Raw genomic sequence first — 20747 nt, 5'->3', positions numbered from 1 at the left:
GTGTTCTTACATTTCTTTGACTCTCCAACACCATCACATCTACACACCTCACACTAGTTCACACACTTGACCAAGCTCCCCCAAAGCAGACCACAAGATAAAAGTCCCCGCTCACCCAGCTCAACACAGTGGAAGAGTCTTTACAAACTTAAATATCCATTTCTTTCCCACTATATATACCTCCAACCAAAATTACATGATATATTCCCCTCAACACCCTCTACTCCCAAGTCCCATATGCTCCATTCTTTCAAAAAGCATGGCCCCATTCTCAGATAGTACCATCTGTATTATATACCCCCTTAAACCCCCTAAATCACCCCTAACCTCTCCACCCATCACCTCCCCACCCTAAATCACCTCCCCTCCCACCACCTCTCCCACTGCCCCAACACCCACCCAATAGCCTGCACATGCACCCACCGATCAACAACCCAAACCACCACCCCGCCCAAAACCCCAATACTCCCCAACACCTCCAAAACAACCAACCCATTCCTCCTCAAGTCAGCCGCCACTTCCAACAACCCCAACGGGTCATGATTCGAGTTTTGCTGCTGCTGCTTCCCCTCTGGTTCCTTCCTCAAACTACTCTCCCTATGCACCTGCCTCACTTGCTGCTGTCTCCTCACATTATTATACCTCTGTGACTCTAACCCATCACTCCCACTCCTTCCACGGTGGCGGTGGGTATGCTGTCTACTATTCACTGGGACTAGACTCCCCTCTTGGATACACTCATTAAGCCGTTCCGTCAGCCAGAGGGCACGGTCACCACGGGCAAGGGCCAGATACTGAGCTCTTTCGTTGGCAATGGATTTCTGCAGGTCAGCAGCCCAGTTGGCAAAGCGGACTTGGGCGAGGCGTTCCTCTCTTTGGGTGTGGTCTGTGATTCTGGCTAGGGCGTACGATGGAGGGCTACCAAGCGGGTTGAGCATCTGGCTTCCAGAGACAGAATTTTGGCTGAAGGAGTTGGACATGCGGAGGGACCGCTGTGACAGCGATGGTGGGCTTGGGGACTGGGTGTTTCGCCATTGGATGTATTTACGGGCGGCTGCGTGACGGAGGCGGGAGATGCCATCTTTGTTGAAGACTTGCTCGACGAGGGTGGCGAGTTCAGTTGGGAAGAGTGGTTGGACGTAGTCGGGAGACATGAGCAGGCTTGCGTCCATGTTGTCGTGGTCTGAGCCGTTGGCACTGGATGTGGCGTATACCCCTTGCTTATCGGAATTGAAAGAGGTTGTGTTGAAAGAGAAGAGGCGGATATTGGCCTCTTTCAGCTGGCTGTAGATTTGCTCCTTGCTTGCGGCAACCTGGTCCGCAGACATAAGGTCAGTTTGCGCCAACAGGATAATGATGTTGGTCAAGGGTGAGAGCTGTCGTAAGTAGTGAATATCAACAGGGCGGAGGCCTAATATCGAAGTCAGCATATACCGGACCCCAGACAACGAGAACATCTACTCACGGTTCGACACCATATAAAACACCACATCAACCTGCACACCCCCCTCACCACCCAGCATGCTCAACACATCTCCGTCACTCAACAAACCACTACTAATTCGCTGAAGATGACCTTGAATATACTCCGTCACCGGCGTAATAGTATCCATAGACTGCCATCACAAATTAGCCCTCATTCATCCCAACCCCATTCTCACCCCCTCGCTCATAAAACTCACCGAACTCCCAAACCCATACCCCATCGTATCAACAAAACAAACATTCCTATCCAGCACCTCATCCCCCAAACTCTTCCTCCTCCCCAACCCACCACCCCCCGCCTCTACCTCACTCCACCATTCAGGATAAGGCTTCGTACTAGCCCAAACCTCGGTAATCTCCCTCGTTTCCCCACTCCCCTTCCCCTTCGCCCTCTTGCCTCCCACAGGCAAACTCATCAGCATCCCATTCCCTTCTCCAGCAACAATCGAATCAACATGCACAACACTCTCACAGCTCTGCACCACAGCCTTGATCAAACTAGTCTTTCCCACACCACTATCCCCCGCAATCAACACCTTCAATCTACCCATCTGTTTTCCCTGTTCGGTAAACGGCCGTCGAGAAGGCATCTTGATACTGGGCATAACCAGCTGCGGTACACTCCCGCTGCTTTCCATGATTTCTGTCTCTTGCAATTGTTGCTCGTCTTCGTCGGGGTATAAATGATCGTCGTAGTCGGTTCCGATAACAGACGGGGCGGAGGATAACGACAATGAGTTTCGTCGAGAGGAGATACTTCCCAGTGTTGAAGCTGGACCGGCGGACAGAAACGGGGTGGTAGGGCGGGAGTTGGAAGTAGTCGATAACGGCGGTGGAGGATGCGGTGATGATAACTTTGGGAAATTGCCCGAGGTCACTGGCATCGGCGTGGCCAGGTCATCACTGTCATTAGGTTTGGAATTGACAGCAGTATTATCAGCAGCAGCAGCCACCACAGCTTTGCCGTTGGAATTTGAGCTTGAGCTTATCGCTCTACCGCCGCTGACGTCGCGGTCTTCGTACTGAACAGCTGGTGAGCTGCGTGGCGGATATTGTTTGGGAATATGATGCGAATAATGATCAGGATGATCCAGCGGAGGGAACCTCCTGTTATCCTTCGACCTGTGATGATGATGATGATGATGATGAAACGGAGCAGGTGGTCTCGCACTCGAAGAATCCCCAATGGAAGCTTCATCAGCAAAGAAGTAAGTCATCTGCGGAGCAGCAGCAGCGGCAGCAGCAGAAGACATGTTCAAAAAGGCGGGTGTGTCGCTGTCGCCGCCCGCCATGGTCGAGGTCCGAGGACGCCCACCAAAGGCGTCATCACCGGGGAGCGGACGCATCGCTGTGTCGTGAATAATGGGATGGAAATGGTATGAGTGAGGCAAGAAAGTTACATAAGATGGAGAGGAGGAGCTGAAAGTGGTCGGTGTGGTTTACAGACAAGTAATAAAATGTTTTAATATTTTTTCTTTGACTGCAGTGTAATCAGTTGTCAATGAATAAAGCTGGACATCATCAGAAAGAGCCGTCGTTAAAGTTCACGCCCGAGGGAGGGGTTGGCAGCAGATCTAGTGGTAGGACACGGGAAGAGAGAGAGATGGTACGGAGGCAAACGGAGGTTGTCAAGATGCGGTAAGTGATATGGAGAGAGGTACCCATGTACCCATGTACCCCCGCCACGATAGGGAGCTGTCAGTTGGAGACAAGCCCCCCGTTTGGGGCCACAAGCGTCAGTCAACCCCGCAGTTCCCGCCCGGAAGTCAACCAATGCTTCCCCTTAGGGGCCACCATCTCCACGCCACTAACACCTCACTGGGTGCTAAAACCGACCACGCGGACGCTTGTTAACGATGATGTCTGGGCGAGCTGGGCATGGGATTGGACGGTGAGGGAGGGATGATGCAGGCTGTGTTTCTTGACTGGGAAATCTGTGTTGATGAATGCCGGTATAATAAGCTGCGACCCTGCATATCACTGTCACCTCAATGGCATGGTTGTGGTAAGTTTTGGTATGGCTGAATGAAGGCGTAACTAAAACATGGTCGACTGAGTGTGCTCAACTGGCTAAGTAGAACACGAGCTGATGGCGTGGTAGGGACACAGTAACCTGAAGCATAGAAACACCATTCTGTGGATAGCGTTGATAAAGACGGTAGGTACAAGACACAATTATACTCCGATCCCCAGTCTTGTAAATACATCACACTCAACCATATATTATATACACCAAACAACACCCCACCACCAATGCCAACGTGAACATCGCTTTTTATCCTCTTTTCCATTTCACCCCCAACAACCATCTTCACAAAAAGGGCGCTTTCGATTCCCGAGTGACAAACCCCCTATGTAAATCTACAACCACCCTACAACACCCCATGCATCTCACTACCCATCAATCATAATCTCTTCTCTCCCTCTCCTCTCCCTCCCCATCCACCACCTCCCCCCGTCTCCCCTTCCTCCTATTCCTCCTCCTCTCCCCATCATCCCCCTCCCCATCCCTGTCCCGTCCCCTCTTCGACCCAGCAATACTAGCAAAACTCGCCATCCGTCGCGTCTCCTTAAGCAATCGCTCCCTATCCCGAGCAGCCCGTTCAGCAGCATGCGGATCCTGCACCGCAGGCCCAGTCGTAGCAGCACTTGACCTTCTCCCACCAACGACGCTATCACCAGCAGCATTCTCTCCATGACCCTTCGACCCTCCCCCCCCACCCGCCCCACCACCACCACCACCACCACCCTTAATCTCCAAACCTTTACTCTTTGACGAGCTCCCATCCTCAGCCCCATCAGCAGTAGACTTCCCACTCCTATGACGCCTCTCCTTATCCCTATCCCGCCTGTCACGATCTCGATCACGACGCTCCTTCCTGTCCCTATCACGATCTCTCTCCCGGTCACGGTCCCTATCCCTATCTCTTTCCCGATCCCTATCCCGGTCACGATCCCTATTGCGGTCCCGGTCCCGCTCTCTATCACGGTCTCGGCCGCTGCGATCCTTATCGTAGTCCCTATCCCGATGAGATGACCGGTGACCGCTAGATTTATGTCTGCTGCTCTCATGCTCCCCATCTCTGTCCCGATCCTTCTCCCTATCCCGTCTCTTATCCGAGTCGCGATCCTTTCTGCTGCTGCGATGGCTCGATCTTCGGGACTCATCCGCCGGAGGTGAGGCCGAGCGCGAGCGGGTATGCTCATCCTTCTCCTTCCGATCATCATGCTTCCTACTGCTGCGATGCGACCTATGCCGGCGGTCCTCCCCATCATCTTCCCTATCCCCATCAGGCGAATGCGACCTCTGCCGTCTACCACCTCGATGCCTCTCCTCCTTCTCCTTCCTATCCTCACTCCGACTGCGACTCCCACTCCGACTCCCCACCGCAGAAGGCGAATGCGTCCTCGTCGACTGCCCCTCGTGCCTCGAAGACTTGCCCCTCTCTCTCCTCGAAGAGTGATAAGCCTCATGATCCCTATCCCTGTGAGAGTGATGGTGATGGTAATCCTCACCACCACCGCCCCTCCGCGAGCCACTCGGGGAACTACTACGTGACCGGGGGTAATCGCCCACCTGGCTAGGCGCCGCAGTGCCATTCGCACTGTTAGGGGTATTCGGCTTCCCGTCATCCACCCAGCCTCTAGCTTGTAGGTGAATGTAACTCGTGTTGGGAAGACCGCGCAACATAGCCTTGGGACCCTTGGGTGCATTAATCAGAACTTCATCAGCTGGCTGGGCTGGACCGCCCTCTTCGCCTTGGTGTGGCCCCTCTTCACCACCATCTCCCTGATGATGCGGAACCCCGTCTTGGTGGCCATCAGCGGCGCCCTCAGCACCGTCATCAGCACGAATAGAGCGCCCAAACTCATCGACGTTACCATCATTCGGGCCAACAGCACCTTCGCCATTCTCGCCGCCACCAAACTCGCTGCCCTGACCGTTCATACTGCCGGGATACTGTTGCTGTCCGTTGTTGAAATTCTGATCATTATAATTCCCACCCCCATACCCCCCATTGTGGAAGTTTCCTCGTCCATACCCGCCGCCGCCATACCCGTACCCGCGGCCGCGACCTCTACCACGGGGGAAACCCCCCCACTGATTCCGGCGATAGTCATTGAACTGATTTGGGTGGCCATAATTACCTTGATTATATCCTGTTTGGAAGCCAGAGTTAAACGAGCCATAATCACCATTGCCCATGCCAGAAGCGCTTGGATGATTGTAATTATCTTGGCCGACATTCCATGATTGCTGTCCGCTCCAGTTATCGGCCTCGCCCCCGTACCCTGCTGCTGCTGCTGCTGCTGCTCCCATGCCCATATTCATGTTCATGCCGTTCATGCCCATGCCTTGAAAACCCCCGCTCCACATTTGCATCATCATCGCCGGGTCCATGTTCATGCCTGGCATGCCTAAAAGTTGGGAAAAAGAGTTAGCATCCGAGAAACTTTACACACAACATGGCAGGATTACACGCAGGTAAAGTTGGACTGACCCATCATTGGAAAACTGCCAAAGCCGTTGTTCATGGCCATCATCATTGGCATTTGTTCAAAGTTGCCGCCAAAGCCCATGCCGAAACCGCCAGTCACGGGCTTGGCTGTACCATCTGCATTCTGCTCTTGGTCATTCCCATTTCCATCCCCCTCCTCGCCGTTGACTTCCTCAGTTTCCTCGCCCTCGGCAACTTCAGTGCCTTCTTGCTTCACCAATTCGGTTGATGTGGCTTCTCCTACGCCCTCGCCCTCGGGAGCAGGATGTGAAGGTTGGTCCTTGATCATGGTTAGCAAACTGTGTGTTTTCCGTAGAGGTACAAGTCCAAGAAAACTTACAGAATCAGCAGCATCATGCTCTAAAGTCTCGTCATTCTGACCAGGTGCCGCTTCACCATTTTCCTGGCCATGGGAAGTCTCGACGGAAGCTTCAGCAGCAGGTGCCTCCGAGCTGGATTGTTCTTGATTATCCCCAGCAGGCGCCACAGACTCAGCCGATTGCTCATTCAGCTCAGGTGGCACTGGGGCAGTTGCCGAAACCGGGCTAGGATCGACAGGAGTGATGGGAGTAGCCTCCTTTGGCCGATTTGACTCCCTCTTCTTCTCCTCTGTCCGAAGAAAAACCTTAATGGTCGTCCGCAGTGCTTTGTGAGCCTTGCAATCGTCGGCCGAGAGCGGGGAGTGTTCGCAAACAGGACACGACGCAGGCAGGGTCGACTGACAGCCCTCGCAGATGGCCTGGTCGCAGCAGGGCAAACGGAAAGCGTTGACAGCTAGTTTGCTACAAATAGCACATCGGAGCTTCGCAGGTATGTCTTCCTGGGGTAGAGACCTGTGTGGTGCGACTTTTTGTTAGTGTCATCCCTTGTAAAAAGAGAGCGGCTTGGGACAGAGACGTACCGAATAAGCTCGGCCTGGGCCTCGGTGATGGTGAATGACGCCGCCATGATTTCCCTGCAATCCGCGATAGTTGCGGTGCCGCCGCCCAAGAAAAGGGTCAAGTAGAGTGGTGGAGTGTCGCCGGCATCGAAATTGGGGATGTTGCGTTACACTTGCGGAGGCGAGAGCGGGCAACGCGCGAAACGAAAAGTCGCCGGTCGTAGCCTGGCAGCGAGAGACGTGGCCTTGGGGAGGGGAAATCGACGCCGGTGGGTTCTTCTTGTTTCCAAAAGTAACGGCTCAAAAATATGAGCTATCGAATGTCGTTTTCAAAGGCCGAATCAAAAGCGATGGCGGTTTGAGAGTCGAGCTGGATGCGCTCTGCTGTCGCGTTTCGCAATCTGGACTCAATAAAATTTTGGGAGACCAATTCAAGCAGCACGTGCGCCACCGCCGCTTGGGCCACCATTAAATATTGGAGCGCCAGAACGTTGCACTTCACTCCCTCAGTGGGGCAACTTGGAGAAATCCCCATGGTGATGTAGACAATAGGGGCAATTGATGGAGTTCGCTTGCAAGTATTGTCATTCTACCTTGTTCGAGCTGATGTTCAACTGTTTTTGCTTCTGCCACATTCAAGACTGCGTGTATGTGACTTCCTGTGAGGCATTCATGAGTGGCACCAGCAAGGACACTCTGAGGTCCAACCGTTGAGGCATGGGAATCCGCCTCGAAAGAAAATATACTTTACAAAGGCTGGTTCAACATGAGATTGGTTCAAGTCTTGGATGATTTTGTGACGATATGTTCACTCTTGTCAAAAGATACGGACATCACAGGGTATCGAGTCCCTCAAACACCAAGACACCATACAGGAACGCAATGGCATTAAAAACGACAGAAAACACCTAAACCACTATTTACTCCTGCCCAAATGAGAAACCAGACACTCCTGTACCCATAAAATGCAAATCCCGTTGCAGCCCTCTCCCATCCACCAAAAGAAAGCCCTCCACTCCACATCCCAGCCCATCATCAACAAGCACATCCCTCCTTGGCATTTGGATCCCGAGGACCATTGAGGTTGACCCTCTGCTCCTCCGTACGAGCAGCCGTAGAAGAGGCACCAGGACCCCGAGCCGTCTTGAGCGATGTCTCAGGGATGGCATTCGCAATAGCCGTGAACACCTCAGTGACGTTGTAGCCCGTCTTGGCACTGGTCTCGAAGAAAAGAAGCCCCTCCTCCTCAGCATACGACTTGGCCTCCTCTATCGTCACCTTTCTAGCATCCTCTCCATCACCAGCACCAGCCCCTTCCCCGTCTCCACCAGCACTATCGTTTGTGAGATCGAGCTTGTTGCCGACGAGAGCAATGACAATACCGGGCGAGGCCTGCCGTTGCAGCTCGGCAACCCAGTGTTTCGCCTTGATCAACGAGGTGGGCTTCGTCAGGTCGTAGACCACAAGCGCTGCCTGGGCGTTGCGGTAGTACATGGGAGCGAGAGAGGCGAATCTTTCCTGGCCGGCGGTATCCCAGATCTCGAACTTGATGGTGCGTGTGGGTAGATTGCATTTTTGAGTCAGGAAGGCAGCTATTTGAGAAGGAGTCAGTATTGCAAACATCAGAGTGTACCCCGAATCAACATACCTCCTATTGTTGGCTCCTTGTTCTCTTGGAAATCGTTATTGACGAACCGCAGAACGAGAGATGACTGGAACAGGTCTTGTTAGCAGTCGTACGATGGAGATGGAGCGGGAGGGGTAAACGTTGACGGTGTTCAGAGGCAGCAAAGAGACGTACTTTTCCCACAGCAGCTTCACCGAGCAGCACCAGCTTGACGCTGCTGCTTGGTTTGGGAGCACCTGAGTCGGCCATTCTGGGATATTGCAGCGGGGAGAGAGATCGGAACACCGGTCGGCGAGGGCTTCAGCAAGCAAAAAAAGACAAAAGCAGGGCAAAGCGAGAAGAGAAGAAATGGCAGGCCCTCTTGGTGATGGCAAGATGCGTATGTGGACTTGCAAAGTGTTGCGTGGTGTTGGCTTCGATGCCAGAATCGAAGTGACGTGATAGGTAGACAGCGTTCGGGAACCAGGATGCATGCGACGACGGCGGCGGCGATGCATGGGCAATGGGAGTTCCGAGCCAACTCCAAATCAGGCTTAGCGTCAAGGCGATTGCGCTCCAACAGTGCACGTGCCACATTGGCACCAAGAGGCAAGACAGCTTCAGGGTGAAATGGAATTTGACTGCAAGTAGCTTAAACAGGTACATGTTCCAAAGCTAAAGAACCAGAACATATTGTCAGAGAATTCCAGTGTCTTTTCTACAATGTCATCCAATCTATAGAGGTACCTGGAGAAGTGATTTATAGCTGAAGGCTTAGGTAACAACTAACAACACATGAAGATCTAGGTAGCTGCCGACCCTGTGTACTTTTGAGAATAACCTGGAAGTTATACGCGTGTCATGACGTCTTATGTCAGGTAGATATGAAATGAAGAGTCTGCTTTTCCTATTTCCAAGCCATAGCAGTCCAAATAGCATCCCAGGATGGTGTGAGAAAGACACGGGAGCTGCCAGGACATCCACTCCTCATCCTCTATCCTCTACCAATGTCTTGCCAATTCCATTCCCATAATATTATGCTGTAAAATCACATGTTACATATCATCCATCATCGAAACTCTTCTTGGAGTCAGTGTCAGTGTAAGTGACCCCTGCCACTGGTGGAGCTTTATCTTCTGATCGTTACATGTGGTCTGTGCTTGAGCCCATCTCCACTTCTAAGTAGCCCCACTAAAAAGTTCAACACCGGAGTTTGCAGCTCCCCCTTCCTTCTCCAAAATTTTTCCTTTTTTCGAATTGACCACCCAAAGATCGCAAGGTTGACCCAAAAATGGCCTCAGCTTCTGCGAAAACCGCCCGGAGCGGCGACAAGATTGTCCCCAAGAAGCAGTCCCTTTTCGACGACTCTGCCTCCAGCAGCGAAGATGACCAGGAAGATGGCGGCGTTACTCTCGGTGGCCAGACACCCGGCCTCAACATCAACGAGGAATACGCCCGCCGCTTCGAGCACAACAAGAAGAGAGAAGAGCTTCACCGCCTGCAGGAAAAGTACGGCGCCGGCGAGGAGTCCGAGTCCTCTTCTGACGACGAATCCGAGGACGACGAAGCCGCCTTGATCACCGAGGACTTGGACGCCGAAATCTCAGCCACGCTCGCCGCTATCAAGAACAAGGATCCGCGCATTTATGATAAGGAAGCCGTCTTCTACAAACCTTTCGACCCTACCACAGATGTGAAAAAGGACGATGAGGAAAAGAAGGAGAAGCCCATGTTCCTCCGCGACTACCACCGCGAGCGCTACATGGCCGGCGACGTCGGCGCAGACGATGATGCCACCGCCGCCGACCCCAACGTTCCCAGGACCTACGTCCAGGAGCAGGCCGAACTCAAGAATGCCATCATGGCCGAAATCAACAACGCCGCCGGCGCCGACGACGAGGAATGGAGCGACGATGACGCCTTTATCAAGCCCGTCAAAAAGGCCGAACCCGCCCCTGCTGCCAACGGCGTCCACCCTTCCAGAGCCGCCGTCGTCGAGGTGACTGAGCTGGACGTGAAGAACGCCGACAAGAACCCGGAGGAGTTTCTGTCCAAGTTCATGGCTTCCAAGGCGTGGGCGCCTGACCACAAGTGGCAAGCATTTGACTCTGACGAAGAGGATGCCGAGGACGATATTGCTGACGAGTTCGAGCATGCCTATAATATGCGATTCGAAGACCCCACCAAGAGCAATGAGGTCCTGAAGACGTACTCGAGAAACCTCGCCAATGCGCGCTCCGCTCGCAAGGAGGAGCTGACTGGACGTAAAAAGCTGAGAGCACTCGAGAAGGAGAGGAAGGAGGCTGAGAAGAAGGAGAGGGAGGCGGAAAGAGCGAGGCTCAGGAGGCTCAAGGTGGACGAGGCGTCTGAGAGGTTGAAGAAGATTAAGCAGGCGGCGGGCATGAGCGGGAAGCAGCTTACGGATGAGGAGTGGGTTGAGTTCTTGGATAAGGCATGGGAGGATGACGACTGGGAGGAGGAAATGAAGAAGCGGTTCAATGATGATTACTACAATGAGGTCGACGACATGGTCATCGACAGCGAGGAGGAGGAAGCCTCTGGCAGCGAGGACGAAGACGGCAAGAAGAAAAAGAATTCCAAGAAGCCGAAGAAGCCCAAATGGGATGACGATATCGACATCAAGGACATCATCCCTGACTTCAAGGAAGACGAGGAAGAAGTACCCGCTATTGCCCTTTCCGACCTCGAGGCTGATCAGCCTGCCCCTTCAGTTGAGGGTTCCGACTCTGATTCAGACGACTCTGACCGCCCAGCCAAGAAGCGCAAGACCACCAAGGATCTCAAGAAGGAAAAGGCGGCGGCCAAGAAACAAGCCAGGGCCGAGCTTGCCAAGATTGAAGCCTTGGTCGACACCAAGATGGAGATTGACCAGCCCCGCGCGCTGGAGAAGAAGGGCAAGGAGCAGTTCACCTTCAAGTACCGCGAGACCTCCCCCACATCATTCGGTCTCACGGCCCGTGATATCCTTCTGGCGCCCTCAGACGCGGCGCTGAATGAGTTTGCGGGGTTGAAGAAGCTGGCCTCGTTTAGGGACGCGGAGAAGAAGAAGAAGGACAAGAAGAAGCTGGGGAAGAAGGCGAGGTTGAGACAGTGGAGGAGGGATACTTTTGGGAAGGAGTTTGAGGAGTCGGGACCGACGTATGGGTTTGAGAAGCTGTTGGATGAGGGGAAGGGTAAGAAGAAGGAGAAGGGAAGTGGGGCTAATTCGGTTAGGGTTGAGAAGAGGGAGAAGAAGAAGGAGGGTGGAGAGGAGAAGGAGCAGGAGAAGAAGGTGGCGGTGGATGGGATTGTGGAGGGGGAGAGGAAAAAGAAGAGGAAGAGGTCGAAGAAGGGGAAGGCTGCTGGGGGTGATGGCGAGGGTGAAGAGTAATGGCGTGTAAGGAGGAAGATGTGATTTTGTGCATATAGCGAATGGACGTTTAATTGCTTGGTGGCTTTTTCATAAGGCTTTCTTTTGTATGGATTGGCTTGTGTATATAGAGGACAAGATTGGTATTGGACTCGGTGTTGAGATTTAAACCACCGGGAGGTGTTTGTTGCCCTTGTGCTGTTATCTATTCAGAAACTGGACTGCCACTCCCAACAATTCATATCACTTTGCCAACAATACCTATCAAGTCAGCTACTTAGGGTATTGGCCTCTTGGCTCTGCCTACCTGCTACATATACCGTTCACAGCTTGCACGCTTCTACGTATAAGAAAGCTGTCCAGTTAAAACATTGTCTTTCAAGAACACTCTGGTTACTTTTGTTGATATCCCTCGCTACATTTCAACTGTATTTCAAGCACAAGTGGTCAAAGGCAAATACTGTTTTTGAGCAGCAACTAACTGCCTTCAAAATTCGCACTCTTATTTTCCTAGCTTGGTTTGGGCTTGGAATGGGAAGGCTTGGTCGTGATAATCCCAAGGTTGGTAAGTCATGATACGCCTAGATTGATAGGTATCTATCTAGGACGGGACATCTTGATCAAAGCCTCGAGTTCGGTGGTGGGGATGGAACGGGAGCCTGCGGATGCAGAACCTGGGAGCTGCGAGGAAGAAGAGTCGAAATAAAAGGCCCAGAAAAAAATGAAGAGCGTTGGGCTGTGATTTTTGGGAATGACCACGAGCAATCGATAGAGTATTTGCTTGTAGGTTGGTATGGAACTTGATGTCTCGGTCTGTAGAGTGCAATGGCTATGTGGCCATACCGAAGGACTCAGGGATCTTATGACAGCTGTATCCACACTGTCAGAACCATTCCCTGGCCTCCTACACACCGGAGTTGCAATTCTTCTTACATGTGGTCTTCTCAAATCGGATGAACCGGGACTGACTACACAGTCAGTGATGCCTTGCACCCCGCCCGGAAACCCAAATCGGGCTTCTACCTCGTCCCAATCCACTCTATTCAAGCCATCAAATCAAGCATGATGGTCCGTGAGACCAAGGAATAACACCCTACCTGTCCTGTCCCCCATGTCTTTCCTTGACCGCCAGGGTGCCTATTGCGATCTTGATGAATGTAAACCAAAAAGAATTGTCAAGTGGGAAAGGCATCAAGCGAACTTCTCCATCAGAGGGAAAGCAATCATGATCGGTACGATGAACCGAGCCGAAGTTGCCCCCGAAATACAACCTCTAAATACCCGATTGGTTGGGAGTCAACACAACGGCAAGCCAAGACCTTTCTGTAAGTGTATGTATGTACCAAGATGTAAGTCGGGCAGGTAGAGAAGAAGAAGAAAGGAAATGAAGGGAGTGCTTGTTTTTCATATATGCGTGGCGCTGAAGAGATCACCTCAGGGACGATCAAATTTGGGTTGATCTGGTGATGCTAGTGGTTTTTGCGTTCGGTGAGGGAAGAGGTAAACGCTTGGATGTATAACGGTTGCCATAGATGTGAAATGAGTCCTTTGAAACAGCCTGTTCGAATTTATCCCGTTTTCTCTTCATCAAAATACTTCCGCCCGCCCCCAGATTTCATAACTGGATAGGAAGGAGCCTTTGCCAGCGGAGCTATGTCGAAGGACTGTTCTAGTCAGCCATCCACCACAACTCTGTCACGGTTGAACCCATCGTTGTTTAAAGCTGCGGGATAAACTCCGCCAAAGTGGTGTTTCTGACGTGTAGTGTGAGCAAACGATCCAGGCTGGCGGAGAGCAGCACACATCAAGACGAAGGCCTGCATCGTCCTGAAGCAAAGAGCCGTAAGCGGACCATCCGAGGTTCCGATTGGATCTTGGAGAGGTAGAGATTGAAGGCAGACACGGCGTAGCATGCGTGCGATTCCTGGTCGTGCTGCAAGTGGATGCAGAGGTGACCCCGACGTTTCAATCCAGACCTCTACAGAGCATTCCCCTCGTGACTATAACTGACCAAGCGCAACATTTCCCAAAGGGGGCAGACGGGACCGCGAGGAAACACGATCATCGCTGGGGCCGTTGAAACTAATATGCAGATCCCGTGCCCACGAGCATATAATGCTGTGTGATAACGTCCACACACCACGCAGACGACTCGCTTGTTGGAAGCGCCCTTTAATGACGGGCAATATTCGAGGTCGCAATGATGAACAGAGTCATCACCATGAAGCTCAACCTTGGGTTGGATGACAGGTTGGCCACTTGGCATCTGCGAGGACGATGAAAAACGCAACGCTGTTCTTGTGAGCTTGGTAGGTCGCTAAGACCAAACCTGAACGCTAGGCGGCCGGTTTGATCCTGGATTTGAGGTGGTAACGGTGCGGAAGAGGGCGTCGGCGGAGACGGTGGCTCTGGGGTAGTAGTCATGGAGGTGGAGGAAGGCTATGGGCTGCACTGCGGATAATTGTCGGTCTGACAAGTCAATATAGCAAATGCCAATTCGGAAACTGGAGGAAAAAGGACGGATCGAATCGAGCCGTGTAACCCCCCTCCATGTTTCCCGCTTCCCCAGCTTGGACGGCTGAGCTCCCTCTTGACTGCTGCAGTCATGCCTGTTGTAGCACGAGCGATGCTGACATTTGGGGTGACTGTAAAGATAGCTACAGTGAATAGCCCAGCTGGTGGCGATCCCGCGCGATCCGAAGCGTGTTGGAAGGCAGAGAGGGATTTGTTGGCTGCCATTTATTTCGTGAGTGGTGTGTTGCTGTAACCTAAAATCGATATTGTATGTTGAGAGGGCTGTGACCATCTTACCTCGAGATACATGGCTCCCACGAGAGTTGGTGGCGACCCAATATGGGCCAGGCTTCTCGCATCAGCATAGACCTGCAAGAGAAGGCACCGAAGCTTCCTTTATTGTTTCTTATGCCTACGGAGAATTCATGGCGGCACGAGACGAGAGAACCGCCGAAGGGGTGACTTCTTCCGCTCAGAGTGACAGAGTGTGAATCGTTGTCGATGTCCACGTAAGTATTGAATATGGACTCATAGTCGACGATGCAGGTCCACCAAATATTGACGATGATCCTTTCCAAGCTTGTGATCTTGGGCAGATCTGACAGACTGACACTGACAGGAACAAGAGGTTGATTTTGGGCCTTGCTTCAAGTGGGGTTGGATGGAGCGCCACAAAATTGGCAAGGTCACGCCCACACGCCGCCTTCCCACGAGTTCAGCAAGGGTTTGTGGAACATTGCTTCCGTCAACCGTAGCTGTCACTCGCTCGCTGTGTTACAGAAGGTGGTATTCTCCTTTTTACTCGTTCGCTGACATTGAGCTAACAGAACACATTGTGCGGCCTGGAGCTATCCTCGAGAAAAAGCAAGGGAAACTGGGCATCACCGGAGTTTCTGCCACCCGCCAAGACACGGCGGTCATCAACGGAGACGAGTCAAGACGCTTCGGCCCCAGCTGGTCCCGGCTTTCTGGGCGGGACGGGACTCGCTGTTTGCTCGGGGCTTGGTCGACCGAACCCTGCTCCGAACCCCGCAACATTACCCGTCTTCCGGCCCATCCCTGCCACTCCCCACAAACGTCTTGATGCCTCTGGGTTGTGACAGAGACAGAGACAGCCTGTACGACGAAAGGGAGCAGGTCTGTATCGACAGAATCCGGGGATAATATAGAATAGGTACACATCGCTGATAAACCCAATCGACGGCACCAGTCAAGCACCCCGGTCATGCTGTACATCCTATATTGCCTGGCGGCGTATTCTCGGAATTTTGCCATGGCAGGCTGGCGGATGGATCAAGATGACAGCCCCTCGCTCATACAATTATATCCGCGCGCTGAAAGCTGTTACTCCCACCACCCCTCCGACACCGACTCGACAGACGAACGAACCGGTTCCTGGCCCTCCCACCCCCATCTCAGTTCGTTTTGCCCGCTCTATGTATCATAACAGGGGATAAGAATATCTACACACACCACTTACAGTACACCCCGGACGAAGGAGCGGGCGCCCGTGCGCGGCGTAGGTAGTGCCTAGCCTGGAACCAGTCCACTCACGAGAGCTCTGTGAGCATCCATGATACTGCTTGGTGTGGTGGCTTGCTTCAGCTGCAAGGAGAACGTGTGTCTCTTGTGCATGCAAGAGGGGTGGTAGGTGGCCCGCCTCGACCTTGTCTGCTGTGAGGTACGAGAGTTCCCCATGCTCTCGTCTTCATATGACGGAAAATGAGGGGAGAGGGCACTTGATAGGTGCCATTAGAGAGCCAGTCGGCCCGCCGTGGGCTTTACAACATCCTTTGGACCAGCCTGTCACCCTGTCTCCGCGATCAATCTATTTGCCCCATCTTTTCCTTGATGCTCCCCCCATACTCTCCATCCTCTTTCTGGCCTCCCCGTATATTGACTTGCAGGCCCCTGTTTCCCCTGTTCCCCACGTCGTCACATTCTCAACAAGACCGAATCCGACTGCGACTAGGCCGGCTCAAGCACCCAATTGCAGACCACACAAAACAAAAAGGACATAACGGCCTATTCGGTATTACGAGGTGGCTCCCTGCCTGTCCTCCTTGCCCTGGGCGGTCTAGCTTCTGGATCGTCCACACGCAAGAAAACCGAAACAGCATGTTACCCCACTGGACAGCCGCCGAAAACGCTTCTCTTCGCTAGTTCCGCCAGACCCTTCTCTTGCTGATCCACCAAGCCGGCCTTGGAGACGCCTGTGGTTGGGAAACGCCAAACGCCAAAAGACTCGAACCCCGGTTGCTGTCGCCTGTCGCCTCCCCCTTCTGCAGCTTCTCGGAGTTGTCTTTTTCCACTACTTTTCTCTCTATCCTGCTGACTCCCCTCGACGGCCCGTACGAACGACCGCGACGACCTTTTGCATCACCTTTACCTTACCTTGCTACTCGAGAACACACGGCCGATCGCATACCAAGAAATCGACAAGACGGTCAAGGCCGGGAAACACTCCGGGTATTACGCTTCGACAATTCGCATCCTGGAAAGTGCTTTGTCGGAAATCCTCAGGGGACATGTCGATGTCAGGTAGCAGCTCGTGACACACCACCGCCCCCTATACCATGCGATATTCCTGTGCACCACTACAAATCATCGTCGCCGTCCCAGATATTCCCAAGTGCAGTGAAGGAGAGCAAAGTTGGGGTTTGGTCTGGTCGTGTAGTAGGAGTTTCGCAAACTAGCTACGGAGCACTGAGTCTTTTTGACGATATCTCGCTTGGCCGTTGCTACCGTTACTTGCCCAGTGGAGGGTATCTACTAGGTCACATACCCACCTGTATTTTGCACGAGCCCAAGAGTGCCATCCATCCTTTCGCCATGTCGCTGGAGCTCGATTTCTCGCCCTCGGCGGACAACACTGACGGTCACCACGCGCAACCTGAATCATCCGCTGCTCTGCAAGCCCTCAAGCTGGAGTCATCCAATGACGGGATGGGAACCATTACGGCAGCAACCCACGATCTTGTAGATGCGACCCATTTTGGCGACTTTCAGTTTTCCTATCAAGACGACTCACCGATGGCTGGTCTAGCTCCACCAAACTTTGACGATCACACTCCAGACGTGTTTGCGCATTCCCATCCACCTTCGGTAACCTCGATGCATGACCAACAGAACCAGGCCACCTCCATCACTGTCCAGACCTCTTACAGCGACACCAATGGCCGGCGGCAGGAGAGCATGGACACATCCGAGAATGGCAGCCCTGACAGCAACCAGAACGGCGGCAATTCCCTGGAGGAGCCAATGTCGGACGAGTTTGGTCTTGCCACTGGAGGCTTGGGGGATGGGACAGACATGGGTGGAAAATCAAAGGGTGATAAGACAGATGCGACACCGGCATGGAGCGAGCTGAAGACGAAGGCGGGCAAGGAGCGCAAGAGATTGCCCCTGGCCTGCATCGCGTGTCGGCGCAAGAAGATTAGATGCTCGGGAGAGAAGCCAGCATGCAAGCACTGTCTACGGTCTCGCATTCCATGTGTCTACAAGGTGACAGCGCGCAAGGCGGCGCCGAGGACTGATTATATGGCCATGCTGGATAAGCGGTTGAAGAGAATGGAGGAGCGCATCATCAAAGTGGTGCCAAAATCAGAGCAAGATTCTATGGCGGCGTCGGTGACCAGAGCGGTTGTCAAGCCGGCTATTCCAGGGACTCTCACTAGCACCAAGGGCGCGGCGAAGAAGCGCGGTGCTGATGAAGCTTTCGGACCAGACTTGGACAATTGGGCTCGTGGCACATCAAGATCCAAGCTGGATGGACCTCACAAGCCTTCAACGATGCTGGTTCAAGAGGCGGAGGAATCGAAGCTGTTGCTCGAGGGCGGCGATGCTCTGCCGTCGAAGGAGATCCAGGAGCACTTGGCCGAGGTGTTTTTTGAGAACATTTACGGCCAAGCTTATCACATCCTTCATAAACCAAGCTTTATGAGAAAGCTCAAGTAAGTCGGCTCGCAACTGATCTGTGAGTTTCATTATTGACTGTTCGAACAGGGCGGGCGCTTTACCTCCAGTATTGATCCTCTCGGTATGCGCCATTGCTGCACGCTTTTCCAACCACCCAAAGCTAGCCACGAACCCGAATTTCCTTCGTGGAGAGGAATGGGCTTCGACGGCCCGCGATATTCTCACCAAGCGATACGAATGGCCGAATATCACGATTTTGACCTGTCTTCTGATTCTGGGTCTGCACGAGTTCGGCACATGCCATGGTGGACGGAGTTGGTCTTTGGGAGGACAGGCCATCCGGATGGCTTTTGCGCTTCAGCTTCACAAGGATCTCGAGCACGACCCCCTCCGGATGACGGGAAAGACACAGCTGAGCTTTATCGATCGAGAAATCCGGAGACGAACGATGTGGGCGTGCTTCTTGATGGACCGTTTCAACTCATCAGGAACCGATCGGCCATGTTTCATCAGAGAGGAAACCCTCAAGATCCCACTGCCCATCAAGGAAAAAAACTTTCAGTACGACATGCCCGGGCCGACCGAGACGCTCAGTGGGCAAGTTCTAGAGCCCACGACCGAGGGTCAAGCGACCGAGGCCAAGGACAATATGGGCGTGGCAGCCTGGATGATCAAGGCCATCGCTTTATGGGGGCGCATCATCGGGTACCTCAACCAGGGCGGAAAGGAGTTAGATCCTCACCCCATGTGGAGTCCGGAATCCGAATACGCGAAACTACTCAAGCAGACCGAAGACTTTGAGCTGCCGGAGTCTTTGACTTACACACCAGAAAACCTTCACTTGCATGAGACAGACAACATGGCCAACCAGTTTCTGTTTCTGCACATCTCGGTCCAGCAAAACATTCTGTTTATGAACCGGTTCGCCGTCTCATCGCCAAACGGTCAGTCACAACAGGACGTGCCGAAGGCGTTCGTCACCAAGGCAGGCGCAAAGGCATTCGCCGCCGCGAACCGGATATCAGAACTACTCAAGGATGCCGAGTCACATTTCATCACGGCACCCTTCACAGGATATTGTGCCTTCTTGTCCAGCACAGTCCACATCTTTGGCATCTTCTCGGGCAACCCCTCGATGGAGGCAACCTCGAAGCGCAACCTCGCCACCAACGTCAAGTTCCTCTCCAAAATGAGACGGTACTGGGGCATGTTCCACTGGATGTCAGAAAACCTCCGCGAACAGTACCGCACCTGCGCAGACGCAGCCAGGCAAGGCAACCCAGCCCAGGAAAACGCCGCCTCGCCCATATTCCAATACGGCGACTGGTTCGACCGTTATCCTCACGGCGTCTCTCAGTCCGACTTCCTCGACCCGGCCACGTACAAGAAGAAGGAAAAGGGCGAGGACGCGGTGCTAGAACAGAAACCAGAACTGCACACAGTCGAAGAGTTTTTTACCACGCTCTCTCCGCAAAGTGGCGAACTTGCTGGTGGTCCGAATGGCATCTCCCGCCCCGGCCAGCACCTCAAACGGAAATCCATCGTTAGAAAGGCTTCCACTGCTGGCGGCTCCCAGCGAGGTGCCAACGACCAGGTTTTATCACCGTTGCAAACCGACTTTGCCCGCGCCCAACAACAACATCATCATCATCATCATCAACAAGGCGCGGCTGAGCAGATGCAGGCTGCTGCGAGGCTTCATCAACGGTCTTTCTCTGCCAATGCGGGTGTTGGTCCGCAGTCTAGTGGTCCCAGCCCGTTCAACCCCTTGACAATAACGAACGCGTCGGCGTATCATGCCTTGTCGCCTGTCTCCCCGGTGGCGGTCTCGCATTTGTCGCATCATCACCCTCATCATCCGCACAATTCGTTTTTTCCGCCGGATCCGTTTGCCTTGGGCGCGTTGGGGGCTCATGGGCTGCCGGGGCTGGATAGGCAATTGGTGTTTGGGGCGTATGGGAATGGGGCTGAGCATCATCCGCTCGCGTCGGGTCTGGCGGGGTGGGCGGCGCAGGATCATGATGGGACTGGGGGTGGGAGAGGGGGTGGTGGTGATGGGGGAGGGGGGAGACATCATGGTGGTGGTGGTGGTGGTGGTGGGAGAGGGGGACATACTGCTCAGCAGGACGCTGCGCTACATGCTGCTTTTGGGGCGGAGCCGAGTTCGGCCTGGTTTATGCCTTTTAATATGGAGCCGCCTGAGATTGGGGGGCCGGGGGATGGGCTAGGGGGTGGGGTTTTGGGTGGGCAGGGGGGGGTGGGAGGGGGGATGGATGCTTTTGGGAGTATGTTTGGGATGGGGGGGATGCATCATCATTAGGAGGATGGGGGGATAAGGGGGGTGTATTAGTATGAGATGGGAGGGGGTTTCTTTGGTGTGTGGTATATTTGTGTGTGTGTGTGTGTGTGTGTGTGTACGTGTGTGTGCGTATATTTCGCTTTTTTTGATCAATTTTCTGGATCGCATTTTTTAGC

At 53.4% G+C, this 20747-nt stretch overlaps 6 protein-coding genes across 6 annotated transcripts; 3 read left to right on the top strand and 3 right to left on the bottom strand.

Moving 5' to 3' along the window:
- Positions 1–356: 356 nt before the first annotated feature.
- Positions 357–2831, bottom strand: QC761_710360 (uncharacterized protein; the record flags this gene model as incomplete). The annotated part of the gene is made up of 3 exons (XM_062882583.1): positions 357–1411; positions 1466–1616; positions 1683–2831. The coding sequence occupies 3 exons, from the start codon at positions 2829–2831 to the stop codon at positions 357–359; spliced, it is 2355 nt and encodes a 784-aa protein (XP_062728641.1).
- A 773-nt stretch (positions 2832–3604) lies between these two features.
- QC761_710350 (uncharacterized protein) lies at positions 3605–7342 on the bottom strand. The gene is made up of 4 exons (XM_062882582.1): positions 6886–7342; positions 6325–6817; positions 5988–6264; positions 3605–5904 (listed from the first exon to the last, which is right to left on the bottom strand). The coding sequence occupies exons 1-4, from the start codon at positions 6930–6932 to the stop codon at positions 3887–3889; spliced, it is 2835 nt and encodes a 944-aa protein (XP_062728640.1). The 5' UTR covers positions 6933–7342; the 3' UTR covers positions 3605–3886.
- Positions 7343–7743: 401 nt separating this feature from the next.
- On the bottom strand, positions 7744–9178 carry VPS21 (Vacuolar protein sorting-associated protein 21). The gene is made up of 3 exons (XM_062882581.1): positions 8666–9178; positions 8513–8576; positions 7744–8456 (listed from the first exon to the last, which is right to left on the bottom strand). The coding sequence occupies exons 1-3, from the start codon at positions 8738–8740 to the stop codon at positions 7900–7902; spliced, it is 696 nt and encodes a 231-aa protein (XP_062728639.1). The 5' UTR covers positions 8741–9178; the 3' UTR covers positions 7744–7899.
- Positions 9179–9761: 583 nt separating this feature from the next.
- On the top strand, positions 9762–11861 carry kri1 (Kinetochore protein Spc24; the record flags this gene model as incomplete). The annotated part of the gene is made up of 1 exon (XM_062882580.1): positions 9762–11861. The coding sequence occupies one exon, from the start codon at positions 9762–9764 to the stop codon at positions 11859–11861; it is 2100 nt and encodes a 699-aa protein (XP_062728638.1).
- A 3154-nt stretch (positions 11862–15015) lies between these two features.
- QC761_710316 (uncharacterized protein) lies at positions 15016–15454 on the top strand (the record flags this gene model as incomplete). The annotated part of the gene is made up of 2 exons (XM_062882579.1): positions 15016–15105; positions 15182–15454. 2 exons carry the CDS (start codon positions 15016–15018, stop codon positions 15452–15454), a joined length of 363 nt encoding a protein of 120 aa, XP_062728637.1.
- A 1732-nt stretch (positions 15455–17186) lies between these two features.
- On the top strand, positions 17187–20592 carry QC761_710310 (uncharacterized protein; the record flags this gene model as incomplete). Its single annotated transcript, XM_062882578.1, has 2 exons — positions 17187–18307; positions 18360–20592. The coding sequence occupies 2 exons, from the start codon at positions 17187–17189 to the stop codon at positions 20590–20592; spliced, it is 3354 nt and encodes a 1117-aa protein (XP_062728636.1).
- Positions 20593–20747: the final 155 nt, after the last annotated feature.

This window comes from Podospora bellae-mahoneyi, chromosome 7, assembly GCF_035222275.1.
Source record: "Podospora bellae-mahoneyi strain CBS 112042 chromosome 7, whole genome shotgun sequence".
In the NCBI taxonomy this organism is placed as follows: Eukaryota; Fungi; Ascomycota; class Sordariomycetes; order Sordariales; family Podosporaceae; genus Podospora; species Podospora bellae-mahoneyi.
The sequence above is the reverse complement of the archived record's forward strand: the minus strand, read 5'-3'. Positions and strand labels throughout refer to the sequence as shown.